Below are 18,737 nucleotides of genomic sequence, written 5' to 3'. Positions count from 1 at the left end.
TGTAAGGGTGGCCAGAGCCTGGAATAGGCTTCCCAGAGAGGTGGTGCTCTCACCTTCCCTGGAAATCCTCAAGAGGAGACTGGATGGGCACCTGGCTGGGGTCTTATGACCCCTGTCACCCCCAGTGCTCCTTCCAGCCCATGGGAGGGGGTCAGACTAGATGATCTGTCTAGGTCCCTTCCTACTCATTGATTCTGTAATTCTATGATATCTACACTGACTTCAATAGAGTTAGGCTTGATTTTCACCAGTATAAGTCAGGCTCATTTATTCAAGTTCACCCTCACTCAGAAATTGAGCCTGAAAATGTTCCACTCAAAAAGTGAAAGTTTTAGGAAGTTCAGAGAAACTGGAAAAAAAAAGGTTTGATAATAGGAGCATTTAGGCATCCTGTATGGCTTTCCCGAACCATTTGGCTCTAAGACACTCAATCAACAAATGTAGAGCAAAGGGTTAACAGGCTAAAAGAAGAAAAAACATACAGTTAGGGAGACTAACCATTTCATACCACAGGCAAGCTAGGCGGTTTTAACAGAAATGTCTTGCATAGTTTGTATGCAGACTGTCTGACAGCAAGGCTGTTAAAGGCATACTATATTCTGCTGTGGTAAGTCCCACTGGGGGAGACAGAAGAGTTTACAGTAAATGCTTCTAACCTACAGCATATACCCATTGACCCAAATCCCTGCACATCAAGGCTGCCATTGGCTATACTGGATTGTGCCATAATAATAAGAGCTTGGCACAGATGGGACAAATTTTCGTAGGAAGACTTCTCAGGCTGTCACTTGAGCGTGAAGCAGAGACTTACCACTGCTCTCTCCCAACCTGCAAAGCCCTACGTCCTACTGACACCCTTGGAGAAAATGAACATCAACGAAAGTCATTAAGCTGCGATACAGCCTCGCCAGGGAATTGGTGGAAGCCCCCAGCAATAGTCATTAACCTCTAGAATAGACACAGCTTTGGAAAACAGAGCGTAGGGGGTAAAAATCCTTAAAATTAGTCCTGAGGTCATTAGTGATCAGTTTTTTTTTCTTCTCTAGCTTCCGCAATTTGGTGTTAATTATTAATTGAAAACAATTTAAAGACTAGTTCTGTCACTCCCAGGGATACAAATCTGCTCAGGCACCTGGAGTTAATTTAGATTTATGGCATTGTAACTAAGAGCAGAATCTGACCCAGAGTATTGACAGACAGCAAACGCGACAGAGAGGATCAATAATAGAAATAACTCCCTTGATTTAACTCTGGGCAAAATTCAGAACTGCTTAGTGTTCAAGCTTTTCATCATCTGGACTGAAAGTTATCAGGGTTCTCAGTTAAATGTTTTTTTTCACATGGACTTAGGCAAATTATGATCTTGCAATATTTTAAAAAAAGGTTCCTGTTTAATAACTCTCAGGGTAAAAATAAGGAGTTCAAAGTTTCTTGCTAGATACTCTGGGCAAAGTTCAGAGAACTGCCTTATAAATTCTAAGAGATTACTGGGTCTGTTTTCTTCTCCCACTGCAAGAATGGCCTCCACTCGCATCTTTTCCTGCCTGTGTCTGATGCTCTTTTTCAGCCATTGCACTCCTTTCTCCGTAAGTGTAATGCCCTTCTTTTCCAGCACCCCCTCTCCCTCTTTGGGCTCTCTGCACTTCATGCAATACATATTTTACTCTCTTTCAGGTTCGACAGCACCCAAGGGAAGATGGTAAGGGCTGCTTAAACGGTTGCATGTTCCAGCACATTTTCTTTTATTTTCTGTGGGTGGAATGAGGGAGGAGAGTGGTGGTGGTTGGGGCACCATGCCTGTCCTGTTGGTTACAAAACGTTTTCCTTTTCATATATTTTTCTTGCAGCCTTTGATGCTGATGCTGGGCAGCTCAGGAAAGATATTCCAGAAATAAATTTAGGTAGGTATTTTTTTCTCACCCCCTTTTAGCCCCTGTGAGAACACTAAGCAAAATGCTGGTGGGTGTTTTCAAATCTTAGGAGTTGAAAATTTAGAAGTAGAGGCTGTATTTATTTATTTTATTTCAGGAAGAGGAGACAGCGATTTCAAGGAAAATAAGTAGATGTGATGCAGGCAGGATCCGAGTGAGACTTTGCATTATTAGTACCTTGGTCAATGCTCTTGATTCTCGCCTTGCAACACGCCTGCTTTCCAAGCCATTTCTCCTAGGTGAAAACTGCAGGTTGTTTTGAAATGGGTAGTAATTTTATGACACAAGTGAACATTCACTAGGGCAGCATAAGGGCTTCTGACGACTTGGTGCTAGTGGGACCAACTCACAGCTGTTGTTAATCCGCAATGAAGTGAATCGTATTCTACCAGCTGAGGATATGGCTCGGAGTGAGATTTACCCTGATTTACCAATTACAAATGGTTTTGCAAGCTAGCAATTTTTTCCCCCCCTGCTCTGTCAACTGCATCTATAGAGAAGGAAATAATTTAGTGTTTTGCCATGTATCTGAAGGCTTAGTATGGACATGCTGTGGAAGGATACCAGTCAAATGCGCTCTCATCTTGTCTTTTTGCTCCCTGTAATCCAACTTTGCATACATACGTGCACATGTGCACACATTGGCAGACAAGGTTCTTTGGGTAAATCCAATATCTTTTATTAGACCAACTAAAATAGTCAGAAAAATTCTTCTTTGCAAGCTTTTGGGTACAAACAACCTTCACCAGGCTGGGGAAGTGCTTGCACATATTTTATATATCTAATAGTCATTGTATTGTTAGGCTGATTGTCCTAAGGGGGAGCAGAATAGACTAGAGATAGCTACGTATCCATTCCATTCCATGCATCTTTAGAACAATTGGCTTAAGAACCCAGAGGATTTCCAATCTTGTGAAGCTTTTAAGGGCCCCCCGGGCTACACGGATGCCCCTGCTAGTGCACCACGTGCCTGCACAATCCTCTGCACTGCAGCTGCACCATGCAGGGCCCCGCTTCTGCCAGTGCACCATGCACCCACATGGGACCTCCTCTCAAATGCAGAACCAAGTGCCAGTGTGGCCCTGAACTCATGCTCTGCTCCCCACCCCATGTGTCACACTGTGAGGGGCAGGGCACAGGGGTGGGAGGCATCAGTTGAAAGAGGAAGAAGGAGCCTGGAGCCCTTGGCAACAACAGCTGGAGCAATAGGGGGAGCAAGAGCTTGGTGGCTGCAGATTAACCCCTTTTAGTCTCCCAGTTGAATAGGTGTGATCTACAGTTTGGCAAATGCAGTACAGCATGGAAAATGAAGAAGCACCAACCTACAACAGTATGCTTTTTAGCAATGCAGTGATACAGATAGTGGAATCTACTATTTGTTGGCTTGGAAACAGAAACCGATCCTAATAATAATCCGAAAATGTCCTTTGAGGTCTTGAAATCAACTTCTGCACCTTTAGCATTTTCTGTAATCTAAAACACCATGTTTGAGACTTTTAAATCCTCTTTTTCTGAATTGTTTTTCAGCTGCTGGACTGGACCTCTTCCAGGGGGATATCTTACTGCCTGTAAGTATTTTCAGTTGGATGGATATCATTTATTCTATTGATATTCATTTTACTAAAACCCATTTTGCTCTCCCAAAGAATGCATTACTGGCTATTAACCTTCCTCTCTCTTTTCAACAGAAAGAACGTAATGCCCTGAGAAATGAGAGCTATCGATGGAAGTTCCCCATTCCCTACATTCTGGCTGATGACCTAAGTAATGCAGCCTGTGCTTTGTTTTTGAGATTTTGAGATGAAATCCTGGCCCAGCTGGAGGCATCATGACACTAGAGTTTGAGCCAATGGCAAATGATAGGAGATTAGACTCTTTTTAAAATATGCTAATAAACACCCACAACCTGTATGCCAAAACCCATTTCCCCAGCCCTGACAGATATAAAACTTGTCATTTTAAGCTTTGATCCTTTTTGGAGGTGTATCATAATGCATGCACAGTATATAATATATATCCACAGAGGTATAAAGATGTAGACCATGTGCATTACCTACTATGCATTAAAGGTATTTTGTTGAAATATATTTTCCAGACCTAAATGCCAAGGGAGTCATTCTCGAAGCTTTTGAAATGTTCCGCCTAAAGTCTTGTGTGGATTTCAAACCGTATGAAGGAGAGAGCACCTACATACTCTTCCAGCAAGGCAGCGGGTAAGTGTACTGTCAATGTCCCAGAGTCCTGTTTAACTTTTATTACCCAACTTTGCTTCACACTCCATTATCGTGGTAGGTGGTGTGATTCTTCTGTAGCCCTACCTACCTTAACTTCTTTGCAGGCCTTTTTGGAGGCAGAGTTTGGGCTTTGAAATCTTTGGGAGAAAAGAAGTGATGAAAGTACAAGATAATGAAGTATCATTATTATATCCAGTGGATAAAATGTCTTCTGATCGCAGGGCATGAAGGAGGCAGCTAGAAAAAGCTGAGTTTCTTATTCACTCTTACCAGTTATGTATATAGCAGCATTTCCTAGCCAGGCCATTCCCTGCTCTGCCCACCCACTGAGGCACTTCAAACCCGGAAGTATGCCAATGAAGATGCTTCTCCGAGCATCCCTCTAATGCTCTCAAGACATCAGTATCTGGGGCTGTGTGTAGACAAAAAAGAGGCATGTATTCACGACCCTTTTAAAGCAGGCTCGATGCTTTTGTACTGCTTTACTGGTGTCGGCGCTTGCACGCCTGGGCAGTGTATTGCACAGTAATTCCAGCCATTCTAGGAAATTTGGTGGTGTAATGTGCCTTAAAAGACTTGGGGTGCAGCAAACTAAAACTCCTACAGCCGTGGAGCTCAGGGGCTCTGCAGGACGCCCTGCAGGCAGCAGCCTGGCAGCAGCCCAGTGACAGGAAAAATGGCGAGCCTGATCTCCCCCTCCCACCCACCTTCCTGCCTGTCTGAGCTGTGCAGGGACCCGGTGCTCCCCTCCATGGCTACAGTTTCCCCGGGACTGCCAAAGTCGAGTGCCTGCAAGCAGATGCTACCTGGGTGGGGGGTGCCGCTGCGGAGGGAAGCACCATCCTTCGCCCCCGCAGCCCAGGGACTGCTCCAGTCGCTGGCAGCTCACCCTCCCCTCCCTGTCATGGAGGCAGGTAAGTCAGCCGGGTGTGCGCACAATTTAATCAGCCCTAAATTGAAGTGGTGTTTTTTAAAACCCACTGCTTCAATTTAGGGCTCCCTCTTCGTCTACACACAACATGGTGTGCTTGAAAGCTGCTACTGGGGCAACACTGTGCAATGGCTTCAACAGCACGCTTCCAGATTTGGAGAGGGTGCCCAGGCCATGCTCGGAAACAGCCTGGCTACTGCCACAGAGTAGACATGTCCTAAAAGGCTCTGTCAGAGTCACGGGGGGTGGGTCTCTAATGGCCACGGCAGCACCATGCACAGATGCCTGTACTAGCTCTGTACGTGCTGACTCTGGAACTGAAACAAGAGGTTATTGCCCCTGACACAGCACTGCACCCAGGTGCCTACACTGGTTCTGGAGCTAGCACGTGCGGAGCTAGAATGGGGTATCTCTGCATGGTGATGCCTTGCGCTGTATAACCAGACCCATCGATTTCCTTCCTGAGCCATGCTGACAGGTTGCCAATGAATGACATGAGCTGCTACCTTTCCCCGGGACCTACGTCTGGAACAGCTGGCGTGGATCTGAGTTGGAGGTTGTTCTCAGGATCCTAGCCCATAGTGCTGCTATAACAATAGAGGGAGGTATGGTTCCAAACCCTAGGCCAGAGTATTACACACTCTTATGATGATGCCTGAGATCGAGCTTCATCAAGGAATTGAAGGTTCTAAAATGGGACTTATGTGGAAGTAAGGCACCTGAGTCAAAGACAGCAATTCACAGTAACCCCATCAACACCAAGATCCCCAAGGCCAGAAGAACTACTTAGTAAAGTTACATGACATATCCAGAGATACCATTGTCTTGGCTGAGCTGAATTTTTGGTTGCGTAAGGCCATTTGAGATTGCCTTTTTATAATGGCCTACTTAAAATGCTTGCACGGGAAAGGGGAGTCCTGGGTTCTGAGCCTTCCTCAGCCCAAAGGGACTCAAACCCACGTCTCTCACCTCGCAGAAGAGTGCCTGGTCCAGCAAAGTAGAAGGTAGGCTGCAGAGGTGTAATAGGGAACAGCTCTGCCTGCTGGCACTGGCACAGACTGCTGGCAGCTGCAGTGGCTGCTCCCCACAAGTCGTTCCCCCTCCGTTACACTACTGCAAGGCTGGCCTGAGAGCTCGCTCCATATAATCCTGTTGGAGCTGTGTTTTTCTGCAGAAAAGAATGGAAAATTCAAGGAGCCAGAAGAAGAGGGCAAGCAAGGAGGTGTATGAAAGTGTAGGCCAGGGGCGAGAGCACTCCCTGGGGAAGAACAGTGGTTTCTTCATTCTGCCATCAGTGTTCGTTGTTTGGGTATTTTATCTAATGATTCTTTAGTGCAGAAGAGTTGAAACTGGAACTCATAATTATTTTCTCTTAGGGGAGTGCCCACACCGCTAGGCTACAAAGTGAGGCACTCTTTCTCTCTCTTTTTCTTTCTTGCACTCATGGCTTTGGAGTGGCCCATCTTCTAAAGGAGGGTGTACAGTGCCCCATCCTGCCCTGCAGCCTGGTGTTCAGAGCATACCAGGTATATGGGAGACAATCTGAACTGCTGCCTTGTCCAGTGTGACTAAATTTACCTACCTGTGAACAATATAGATATCAAATACAGATGTGGATAAACACAGATATGGATAGATATCTGGCTGGGGTATTATGATCCCAGCACCCATTGCTGCCCAGGGCAGGGGGTCGGACTTGATGATCTGTTCAGGTCCCTTCCGACCCTAGAAACTATGACTATTATACTATTGTGGGGTTTATTACAGGGGAAATGGGACAAACAATTTCAGAGAAAACCTGAATGGTTAATAGCCCACTCCAGCCAAAGATTAACAGTTTCTCCCAGTCAATATGGTTAGAGGTAGGTAGCCAGGTAAGGCTAAAGTCAGGCAAATGGCAGGGGAGATCTGCACCTATAGACTAACTAAATCAGAGATGCATGCATTTTCACAGGCAATGGCTTACTTTATCAAACGCTATGAAGGGACTGCAGCAAGCAGAGCTTCTAAACAGAAAGCAGGAACTTTTGCCCAATTTTCTCTTACGGCCTCAGTACTCTTATAAACTTTACAGTTTCGGAAGGGCACGTCAGTGCACACAAAACCCAATTCACCTCACCCCCTACATTAAACTGGTAAAACTCAGTTAAAATGAGTTAATGAAGTTAAAAACAGCCCAGTGAGTTCCCACTCACTGACCGTGCTTACTAATGTGGATACAGACAAGGGACACAGCTCCTGACCATGCATATCTACAGAGTATACATAAGTATCACAGAAAGGCTGTCACACAATACAAATATGTTAACTGGATTACATTAGCAAAGTGCCCTAGCCACCAAGCTGTTTCAAACAAATGCAGCCTCTAGTGCCATCAGCTGCATCTTAAAAGGAAACAGTGATCCAGTCAACCTTGCATAGGAGGATGATTTAGGGGTCTAGGTTCGAGGCTGGAATCCAACTCTCATACCTGCTTAAATTTGGGAGAGCATGGGGGATTTCAGGTGCATGAATTTGCCTTAGTGGGGATGAGTATAACATAGAGGTCTAAGGCATGTGTTAATGCCTCAGAAGAGAGACTTGATTCATTCTGTGCGTTGTACAACCCTGGGAACATTATCAGCCCATAACAAATAAGCACTACCATGCATTATTTGAGCAGCTGTATGGTTAAACTTTTTTCCTGCAATACTTTGGATAAAGTGACAAGGTTTATTCCTTAAATATAGACCAGAAAACTCTCCTTAAGAGACAATGCAATCTCTCTCTTTCTCAGGTGCTGGTCAATGGTTGGAGACCTCCAGACTGGGCAAAACCTGTCCATTGGGTTGGGGTGCGACTATAAAGCTATTGTGGAGCATGAGATCCTACACGCTTTGGGATTTTACCATGAGCAGTCAAGGACAGACCGGGATGATTATGTGAATATCTGGTGGAATGAAGTTATTTCAGGTTGGTTTTACACTTCCAGCTTGAGTTTGGAACATTTGCTTATTATCTTCCTTAGGTTTTTAAAGTCTTCATTGAATTTTAGATGAGAGTCAAGGGTGCCATATTGGGCAACTCTTGAGGTACATGTAAATACAAATACTCTAGCACCTTTAGATGCAGTAGATATTCCTGCACAAGTTTTCTCAACTCTGCTGTTTTCTGACCATGACACAGAAATGGGAGGGAGCCCGGCCTAGTGGAGAGAAGTTGCCATCATCACTCAAGAGGCTGTTCCTAGCTCCATCACTATCTATTTTGTTGGCCTGTTCATTCTGTAATCTCTTTGGGGCAGGAACCATGTCTTCCTAAGGATTTTTATACAGTGCCTAGCACAACATCGTTCTGTTCCCATGTGTCGTGGTGGGCTGCCAGTTGGACAGCAAGGGGTTAAATTATGGCCTCTGGGCTCCCAGCAGGTTGTTACTTCCCCTATTACTCTGGCTGCTACAGCAGCTGGAGTCTCCTGGTGCCCCTTCCCTCCTCCAACTTCTATACCCTCCAGGGGTGGTACGGTGCGATGTGGCATGGCCAGTGCAGAGGGTCAGGATGAGACTGGAGCTACGTAGCAGCAGAGGCAGGAACCCATGGAGCGGTGGGGGGTGTGGTGCACCGGGAGGGGACACATGTGAGTGTGTGGTGCAGAGGGTGCAGGTACCCATGAGACATACAGCTTGGGGGCCCATGTCCCCCACCGGTGCAGCCTGCAGGATATGCAGCCCCTGCTAGTGTGACCCCCGTTGGACAGCCCTGCTCTAGGTATTAATGATGTATAAAAGTAATGAAAACCTAAACAAGGAGAAGAGAGGAATAATTGGGGTGCAACAATAAACTGCCCCACCCTTGCTAAATCTGCCCCTTGGTGGTATCCTTGTTGCTAGTCTTAGCAGAAATACCAAACGCAAGCGATTCTCTCATTGTTGGTGGTGGTCCTTTTGGCTAAGAGCTGAGGCACACTGGTTGGGCAGTGAAGGAAAGCTGTCAGTGCTGTTGTCTGTCTTATATGTGAATAGACAGAGGGCTATTGATTTAGCACAGGGGCAGGCAAAATGCAGCCCGCGGGCCAGATGCGGCCTGCCAAGCCATTCTCTCCAGGTCATCTAGTCCAACTCCCTGCTCAAGGCAGATAATCCCTGACTAAAACATCCCAGCCAAATGTTTGTTGAGGCTGCTTTTGAAAGTTTCCATGGGTGGAGATTCAACAACCAGCCTCATAGTCAGAAAGTTCCTCCTAATCCCCAATTTAAATTTCCTCTGCTACAGCTTGTGGCTATTGGTCCTAGCCTGGCCTCCTATGACTAAAGAGAAAAGTCCATCTCTGTCCTCTCTATTATCACCCTGCAGGTATTTGAAGACTGTTATCAAATCTCTCCTCAGTCTTCTCTTGTAACTAACCCTAGTTCTTTCAGCCTTTCCTCAAAAGTCTTGCCTCCCAGGTCCCTAATCAGTTTGATTGCCCTGCCACATCTGTCCACATCCTTCTTGAAGTGCAGGGTCCAAACCTGAACACTGCTCCAGCAAGGCCACACTATTGCATTTGATTTGCAAGTGACACTCCTGTTGATACAGCACAGTGTGCTGTTGGCTTTTTTTTTACAGCAAGAGCACATGCAACTCTGGTGTTATGCACCAGCAAATGTTGGATTTGTCACAACAAAGGAAGCAAATTTCCTCTTTGGCTCTGGTCCTTGGAAAAGCATTTAAACTATTAAAGTGGATTTGTGCAGCCTCCTGCATGCAACTTGCTTCTTTTCCTGCCAGTTAGCACAGGATTATTTTAACAGCATCTAAAAGTTATTCATTTACTGATACCTGGATTTTTTTATAGTAGTTTTATTTGTTCTTACATAACTAATCTTCTGCCCAGATTATATGCCTCCTGGCTGTAAATAGTTTTAGCACTATCCTGGCAAGGTTGTCACCCTTTCTGAGCTCCAACTCAAGTCTCTATAAAGAAATAATGGATAAGATAATTATGACCCGTGAATCAAAGGACTTTGTGCTGAACATGGAGCTGCTTAAGCCAATAAAGTGTGCAAGAAAATAATAGCATCTGAAGAGAGTGACCCTATGGTATTTATGATGGGGGAAAATGAGAATTTGAATGGAAAATGAGAAAGTAATAGCTAAAACATGTCACTGGAAATGCTATTTTTTTCTCTCATTTTTTTCTGGCTTCCTTCAAAATTGCTGAAAAAGGCATAAAATCTTATGTGGCCCCTCAACCTCCCACATTTTAATACAGATCTAAATGGAACATGGTCTTTGCTGCATTGGGCTGTCATTATTGTAGATTTGTTGTGTCCATCCTTTCCAGAGCAGAAGTAGCTTTTACTTATATGAGAATTGCTCTGAGACCTGCCAGATGAGCATGTACTGGGGGAAGAATCTGGCCCATGAAACCCCTGGGTGCAAGTTGCAATACCAATCAAATACAATCATATTTAACTCACAGAAATGCCACTTGCTGTCTTGCCATTTGATAGTCTTCAAAATCAGCAGGTAGAGTTATATGAGCCTGAACAAGTCAGAGGCAAGTAGAAGGAAAAATGGGATGCTAGACTAGAACATTTTGCTATCAAAAAGGCTCCAACGCCACTCAAGTAAAATTAAAATGTTTTGCCATATTACATTTTAAAATCAAACTGTTGATTCCATTCTGCACCGGTAAGTTATAACAATTAAACTTTTACATGTCCATCCTAGAGTCATTTTACCTTAAGAAAACATTGTGATTATTTTTAGAGTGAATCACTCACATCTTCTTTCTTCAGGCTATGAACACAACTTTGTGAAGTACAATGACCAGTTTATCACTGACCTAAACACTCCTTACGATTATGAATCCGTGATGCACTATGCGCCATTTTCATTTAACAAAAATGACAGCTTCCCCACAATCACTGCAAAGATACCAGTATTTGATGACATCATTGGACAGCGCCTGGATTTCAGTGCCCTTGACATCGAGAGACTCAATCGCATGTATAACTGCAGTAAGTCAGTACTAAGCCATTGCCAAGTGCTTCACGTTTCTGTAGTTTAATATAGTCAGTTTGCTCCCCTTTCACGTCTACAAAAAGGGGAAGCAAGCCAAGGAAGGGGGAACCACAGCATGATTCGTATTAGCTGGCCTTAGCAAAGTGCAGTTATTTCTTTTCTCCCTCTCAGGCCCCCCCAAATCTCTGCTAGTCATTACTTATTTCAGAGCAGTTCAAGTCCTCAATTCCAGACTCATACTCATCCATTTCCACAGCATTTTCCGTGCTGTGTCCTATTCATGGAATCCCCGCAATAAATTAAAACCTCCACCTCCTCCAAATCTCTCCTTGAGACTTACTGCTTCTGTGACATCTGCAAGAAGTCACCTAAACTGTTCAGTTGTGTGCCAGTCAGGGATAGCCCATGGTATTTTCCACCTTTGTAATAGTTCCTAAGAAATGTTTTGGACTAGCCAAGGGGAGTAAGGACTACAAGGCTGGGCTTTCTGTATTCCTGCCTTGTGATATGTTCCATAGAAATTTACGGACTGGGGAAAATACCCCAGCAGTTCTTAAAAATGGATGCTACTTTGCATTAATCATATGTGGTGGGGGGCTTTTTTCAGCTTCAACTCACACCCTTTTGGACCAATGTGCTTTTGAGCATGCCAATATCTGTGGAATGGTTCAAGGCACCAGAGATGATGCAGACTGGGTCCATCAGAAGAGCAGCCTTGTAGGACAAGGAGACTACACGCTCGCTGGACGCTGTAAAGGTAAAATGAAAATATTTTACCTCTGAGGCCACTTGTTCATGCATGAGCTGGTCTGAGATCTGTGCTTTAGAGACAGCTTCAGATCTGGCCTTAGAGTTGCCCTGGTTGTAGCCAACCCTTGGAAAATCCAGAAGTGAGTAAAACTGAAAGGAAAGTTAAAGTCAAGAAAGAAGTGACTTCTTCTGAGGAGACCATCAAGAAGAGGTCCTGTTTATTATGATTCTAGTGAAGCTAAGCTCCTATTCCTTTTTCACATTACCTTGGTACTCTACCTCCCCTTTATAATTAGGAACAATGATACTGCCACTGCAAATTCAGCAAATTTTTTTATAACATACGGTACATTTGCTGGACCCAATCAGCAATATGAAAGAGGACAAAGAACGTTATTCACTACCAGGCTGATAAATATCATTTAGCATATGTTCCTCTGTATCCATCAAGGTGTGATTCATTAGTTACGTGATGATAAGAATGAAATGATACTCACAAGCCTCCAATAAACGTATCTGAGAAGTAATTCCATGACCGGGAAAACAAACAAGAGAAACATTGGTGCTGGAAGAGTCCTGGATAAACATATATTTGATTTCCAGGAGAACTGCAGAACAGTGATATTTAACAGCCTTCCATTCAAATGTTTATTGACAATTTTACACACAATATCCAAATTTCTATTTTTCAAAATAGAGGAATGGCAGAAAAAAGGCAAAATGAATCCCCACTGTGCTCCAGTCTTGGAGGCCTTCCATGCCTGTTCAGGATCAAATTGTTCACCAGTAAAAGTAAAAGAAAGTTCCCAAAGGGAAACCTGATAACTAAACATCAGATTTTCAACTGCTTAGTCAGTCAGTGACACTCTTGTGGACTTCATGAACACATGACCTCAGTGAAAATTTTGCCTAACTAAAACTTGGAGCTATAATGGCCCCAGGTGTGAGCCACTACAGCTTGAGCTACGGGAGGCATTATTTTGGCTGGCACTTCTTATATTCTTTCATCCCCTTGTTGTACTAGCCACTAGAAGGTAGAGCTAGCCTTCTCCTAATGTTGATTACCCAAGACTAGGTCCAACTTCAGCTAAGAATGGAAGATGATATTAGGAAGCAATTTTACAGTTGCCAATAGCTCCTTCTCCAGATTCACCCCAAATCCTTTGACCTTCCCCCCCCTGCTTTTTTTCTCTTCCAATGGAATTATGCACATGTAACTGAAGGAGGAATTTGGCTCAACTGCTGCTATAATATTGTCTTGAACCATTTTCCTTTTGGTACTTGGACTGAGTATGAGACAGAGGAAGGGGGCTGACTGTCAGGCCCCTGGATGCTCATTCTGGTTTTAGAACATAAGAACTTCCATTTACTTGGTCAAACCATATGTCTGTCTTGCCAGGGATCTTGTGTCACACCGTGGCAGAGAGCACATGCTGAAAGGGAGAGTGAACTGGGTACGAGCAGGGTTTTTCCCCAGTTCCTCTCCCACTGGTAGTCTAGGAATTTAAGGTCTAGGAATTTCTGATTCAGAGGCTGTACTTCTAACTCCCAGGAGTTTTGTGCGGCCTTGAGCAAATCACTTTGTCTTTCTGTAATTCAGTCCCCCCTCTGTGACATGGGGATAATAAATCATTTCTACAACAGAGAAGTGGTGCAAAATGAAATATGTGCTTATGAAGCATTTTGATGTCTTTGGCAAAATTGTTTTTGACTATAAGTTTAAAGAAGGGATAAGCTTGGACAGCGTGCCCCATGAACGACAAGAAGGTATATGATACAAAAGGTGGTTCTGAACTTTGTGCTGCTGCTTCATCTGTACTATAAACACATTTATGCAGCCATGAGTCCGGTGCAACCAACGGAACGGTTAAGAATACAATCGTGTCCTCTTTCTCTAGATGCCGGCTACGTCATGTACTTTGACACCAGCTCTGGAAGAATGGGAAGTGCGGCTATCCTAGAATCCCGGATCCTTTACCCAAAGAGAGCTCAGCAATGTCTCCAGTTCTTCTATAAGATGACAGGAAGCCCCTTGGACAAGCTTATCATCTGGGTTATGCAGGACGATGGCACTGGGAATGTCCGCCAGTTGAGTAAAGTCAAAACGTTCCAAGGTACTTCTGAAAATATTAACCCATGACAAAAAGCTGGGGGGTGGGGGTGGAAGTGGAGGGGATGCCACAATGTGAAGCTAGTTAAAAAACAAAAGGGCTTTCCCAGACATCCCAGGTGGGTAGCTCTCCAGCTGGTTAAGTATCCTGGTATATAAATATAGTATGGGCATGGCTCTAGTCAAGTGCTAGTTTGCGTAGAAGACTTGGTGTTACATATCATAGTCTACTGCCCCCTGGCATTCAGCTCCAGCCTTCTTTTCCACTCCAGCTGTCCTGATGGCTTCCCTGATTTTTCCTGCTCCACCTTTGTTATATTTTTTTAGAAGCTAGGAGAAAGCACTTATGGCACTCTGTGCCCCTTCCCCACAGTGCATCTCAAGTGCGTCCTAGCCAAAACCACTGTGTGATTCATCACCTCTTTTCTAGCTTGCCCTATCTAGGTCTACTGTGAATAATCCCACCGCTTCCCTCTCCAGGGATGGCTTGAATCGGGGCTTGGTGCTATTAATACATCGCAGAACAACCCACTAACAGAATCAAGGATTGCACTCTTTCCCCAGGTCTTCTCAGTGGCTTCCCTTCACCCCGAATAGCTGTCCCAAGCCTTGCAACAAAGCCCCTGTGTCCTAGGACAAGCCTTGTCCACTATGAGGATGCAAAGATACAAGCAAATAAACAAATAGCCCAGTTCACAGAGGCACCTTTTCCTCCTTGCTAGCTTCAGCCAACTCTAGCCCTTCAGGGCTTACTCACTTTTGGTCACTTTGTAGCAGTAAAGTCAGTTCCACCCAAAGGGACTTCCTTCTCCCTTCTCGGTCTAGGCCACACTGCCCTGCTCTCCTCCTGAGTGGAGTTTATACAGCCTGGTACTCTACCCTTCTGGGCCACAAAAGTCCAAGTCTTGAACATGCCTCCTCCTTTTTTCTGGCCTTCCAGTCTTTTAACAGCAATGGGACTAGAGTTCCCTGTTACAGCTTGTAATGGTGAAATTTTGATGGCTCAAGTAACAGAATTCCTGATGTAACTGTTAGTGTTAAGGCCTTGCTTTAAGAAGAAATATGACCCGCAGAAAGTTTGCATTATATATTATGGGCACATCTACATGGGCCAATTTAAGGTACATTAGCAATTTTTAAGGTGCATTCAGCGTGTGGGTCTACATGTGCATGCTCTTAATGCATCTTAAAAATGGCGATTTTAGGCTATTCACACCTAAATTTGATACCTGCCTTTGCAGGTATCAAATTTAGGTGCAAGTAGCTAAAGCACCTTAACACACATGTAAACACACTAAGGTGCATTAATGCTGTGTATTAATTTAGTTCCAAGTCAGTCCTCGCACCACATGAATGCACCTTAGCATGTGCCCATGTAGACATGAACCTAAATTGCCTTAATGTGCGTTAGGCAATGGTGCATTAAGTTTAGGCACAAGTATAGACATGGCCTTTGAGGAGTAAATTCATTGTTGTGCTAATATAAATAAAAGTAAAGATCCTGAACCTTGTTAATGCAAAATAGAGCTTTGAACCTTGATAGTGTCCATTCATATTCACTTCTAGAATATTTCCCAGGCAGATAATTAATCAACTTATTTCCTTGTCAGTAAATCACGATACCAGTGAGCCACAGCATTGAAATGGCACCATCTAATTCAAGGACTCTGACATCAAACTTTAAATTCATGTCTTAATAAAGGACTCTATGGAGCCTAGGTTTATCACCAAACAATAGTGAAGGCTAAGCAAGAAATCATCACAAGAAGTAGGAGACATACTGAGCCAGATTTTCATGCCCTTATTTATACTAAAAAGCAACTCCCTCCTTGAGAGCAAAACCACTGGTTTCAATGCACTGGATTCCATGAGAAGTCCCACTGAAACCAGCTGAAACCCACTGGACTTCTCATGGGTTCTTGTGCTACTGAAAGTGAGCAAAGGTAACAGAATCTGGATAATGGAAAATTTAAGATATACAACAGAAAGGGCCACAAAACCCCCTAGTGTTGCTCTACTAACTTCAGAAGAATCAATGCAAAGATGAATATAACCCTGCTGGTTTCTTTAGGCCAAGTTCAAGAAGTGCAAAAAGTCATGAGGGATAAGAAAATCTACTCCTGTGACTTTGCTTGACACTACAAATGCAGCGACCATGGAATTATGCTGTAGTGTTGTTCACTCCCAAGGAGTTTTGAGTAGCCACAGATACAACCCCCCAGGTGGCATTTAGAGGATGAAGGACATTAAACGGAGGCGATGCTAGGACAAGTTGGTGCTACCAGTTTCAGCAATATGTTACTTCTCGTCTTTCAGGCTGTGAAGTCTTTGGATTAGGGACTGCCGACTGCTAAATGGTTGTTTAATCACTTGACACTATGGCTCCTTGGCCTCTAGGTGACACTGCCATATAAATGTACAATGGTTATTACCTTGGGATTTCTACCCTTCTAGACTTTGTTGGACATTTGCCTTAATATGTGCTTTATAATATATAAATCAGTGGTTGTCAACTTTTTTAGACTCAAGGCACCCCTAGATTGACTTGTGGCATCCCTGGGGAAATGCCAGCCCTCAGTTTTCACTCTTAATACAGAAAATTAATAGAGCCATTTTTCTGTTGCAAGGAACTGGGAAAGTTCAAAATTCTGGATTTCTATTTGAAATCTGTGGGTTTGTCTTGTGAATGATGTATGCAAACCTAACAGGGCTAACATGGTGTGGCATCCCACAGCACCCTTGAAATGACGTCAAGCATTCCTGGATGCTGTGGCACCTTTGTTGAGAATCACTGATATGGATGGTCGAAGCGTGCTGCTACTTCATATCATCACTAACCATGTAATTGGCTTTTTTCTATAGGAGATGATGATCTTAACTGGAAAATTGCACACGTAACGCTCAATGTCCAAAAGAAGTTCAGATATCTCTTCCAAGGATTAAGTGGCAATCCCAACATCTCATCTGGTGGAATTTCTATTGATGATGTCACCCTAACAGAGACCCCATGCCCTGGCGCTGTATGGGTGATTCGAAATTTCAGCCAGATCCTCCGCACTACGACAAAAAACGATGTTATGCTTAGTCCCCGGTTTTATAGCCCTGAGGGCTACGGTTTTGGCATAACTTTGTTTCCTCATGGTCACAATAATTCCTTTTATGATAACTACAGTCGCATTGCTTTCCACTTGTGCAGTGGAGATAATGATGCTGTTCTGGAATGGCCAGCTGAAAACAGACAGGCGATTTTAACAGTGATAGACCAGGACCCTGACATCAGGAAAAGGATGTCCGCAAGCAGGAGCTTCACAACAGACAAAACCCAAGTCCTTCAAGGTACATGACTTCTTTGTGAAAACATATAGTCAGCAGGAGAGCAAAGATTTGGGCTCCACCAGGTTGAGAACAATTGAGTTAGCTGGCTAGGCTCTCCAGTATCACCTCCGATTTGGCCAGCTGTATCCATTTGCTGCCTCTTGTCTTATATAAGGCTTGTAACCTTTTGGGAGCAGGGACTTTCTTTTCTCCTCTCTTGGAGGAGAAAGGGGATGAAATACATGGCTAGGACTTCCAGGTGTTATGATAATACCAATAAATAACAACAATCACAATCAGATGATTTGATGATAAAGTAAAAAAGCTAAGAAAAGCCCACGTTTCTCTATATCTTTCTCAGTAGAAATTGGATCTATGATTTTTGATCTGCACCTGTTTGTCTTTACATCTTTTATGACAAAGATTTTTAATAGGCCAAGAATGATGAGCAAAGCCCAGTCACCCTAACCTCTGTGAGGTGGGTTCAAACTATGCAGAGGACTCATGGAACCACCACTGCTTTCTAATACCCAAATAGTCTATGCCGTGCTTTAACATTTACTCTGCCAAAAAAAATTGGTTTTAGCCTTTTTGCTGATTAAAAAGAGAGATGTGTAAGCCATATTGTATTTTGCAGATAAAAATGACACTTCAATGTGGGATAAACCATCTCTTGTTGGAAAATACGACGAGTCGTGCAAATGTTTTAGAAGCTTAGATTGGGGCTGGAGCACCTTCATCTCTCATAAACAGCTGACACAGAGGAGTTTCCTGAAACATGACAACCTTATCATTTTTGCAGAATTTCACGGTACGGATTCTCTTTCTGATAAACCGGAACCGGTTTCCTGTCCACCTCTCTTTATGTGAGTTCTCCAGTAATTATTCCTCCCTGTCACTACACTCCATTTTATGCTGGTTCAGACAGATTTTTAAAAGCATATAGATAACTGAAGATGCAGATAGGCACCTCAGTGAGATTTTAAAAAATGCCAGCCTATCCAACTCTCATTGATTTCACTGAAGGGTAAGTACTTAGGTACTTCTGCATATCCAAATAGGGTTGTGTGAAGCTTCGGGTGGTGATTCAATTCGGAGGAGATTTGGTCTGATTTGGTAGTCAAATCTCTAAATCCGAATTGAATCAGGGACCAATTAAAAGGTCCGAATGGATTCAAAACTCTCCAAATCTTTGGAAAAGATCTTTGGGGGAGTGAGGAGGGGATCATGGGGGACCCCTCCCTGCTCCCCCAGTCCCCCTGGCTCCCACCTGCTCCCCCAGCACCCTGCCCCATGGCTGCCCTGCCCACAACCCCAGCTCCCAGTGCTTTAAAAAAGGCCCTGGTGCTCACCAGGTGCTGTTGCACAGGGGGCCGATCCCTGCTGCCCCATCCGGGCCAGCTCCAGTCCTTTAAGAAAAAAAAAATGGAGAAAAGCCCCGGGACTCACTGCTCCTGCAGCACCCTTGGGTTTCAGGG

General features: G+C 44.1%; 1 protein-coding gene across 1 annotated transcript in view; it reads left to right on the top strand.

Moving 5' to 3' along the window:
* Positions 1-1,477: 1,477 nt before the first annotated feature.
* The window catches only part of MEP1A (meprin A subunit alpha), a 22,549-nt gene continuing 5,289 nt past the window's right edge, over positions 1,478-18,737 (top strand). Inside the window, exons 1-12 of the mRNA XM_019537112.1 lie at positions 1,478-1,586; positions 1,675-1,699; positions 1,848-1,901; positions 3,459-3,499; positions 3,620-3,695; positions 4,027-4,144; positions 7,873-8,048; positions 10,859-11,080; positions 11,692-11,841; positions 13,733-13,948; positions 16,807-17,280; positions 17,897-18,070. Coding sequence (XP_019392657.1) covers positions 1,518-1,586; positions 1,675-1,699; positions 1,848-1,901; positions 3,459-3,499; positions 3,620-3,695; positions 4,027-4,144; positions 7,873-8,048; positions 10,859-11,080; positions 11,692-11,841; positions 13,733-13,948; positions 16,807-17,280; positions 17,897-18,070 — 1,795 coding nt within the window. The 5' untranslated portion in view covers positions 1,478-1,517. The remainder of the gene's footprint in view (positions 1,587-1,674; positions 1,700-1,847; positions 1,902-3,458; positions 3,500-3,619; positions 3,696-4,026; positions 4,145-7,872; positions 8,049-10,858; positions 11,081-11,691; positions 11,842-13,732; positions 13,949-16,806; positions 17,281-17,896; positions 18,071-18,737) is intronic.

Source organism: Crocodylus porosus, unplaced genomic scaffold (genome assembly GCF_001723895.1).
Source record: "Crocodylus porosus isolate Cpor-Errol unplaced genomic scaffold, CroPor_comp1, whole genome shotgun sequence".
In the NCBI taxonomy this organism is placed as follows: Eukaryota; Metazoa; Chordata; order Crocodylia; family Crocodylidae; genus Crocodylus; species Crocodylus porosus.
This window is presented reverse-complemented; position numbering and strand designations above follow the sequence as displayed.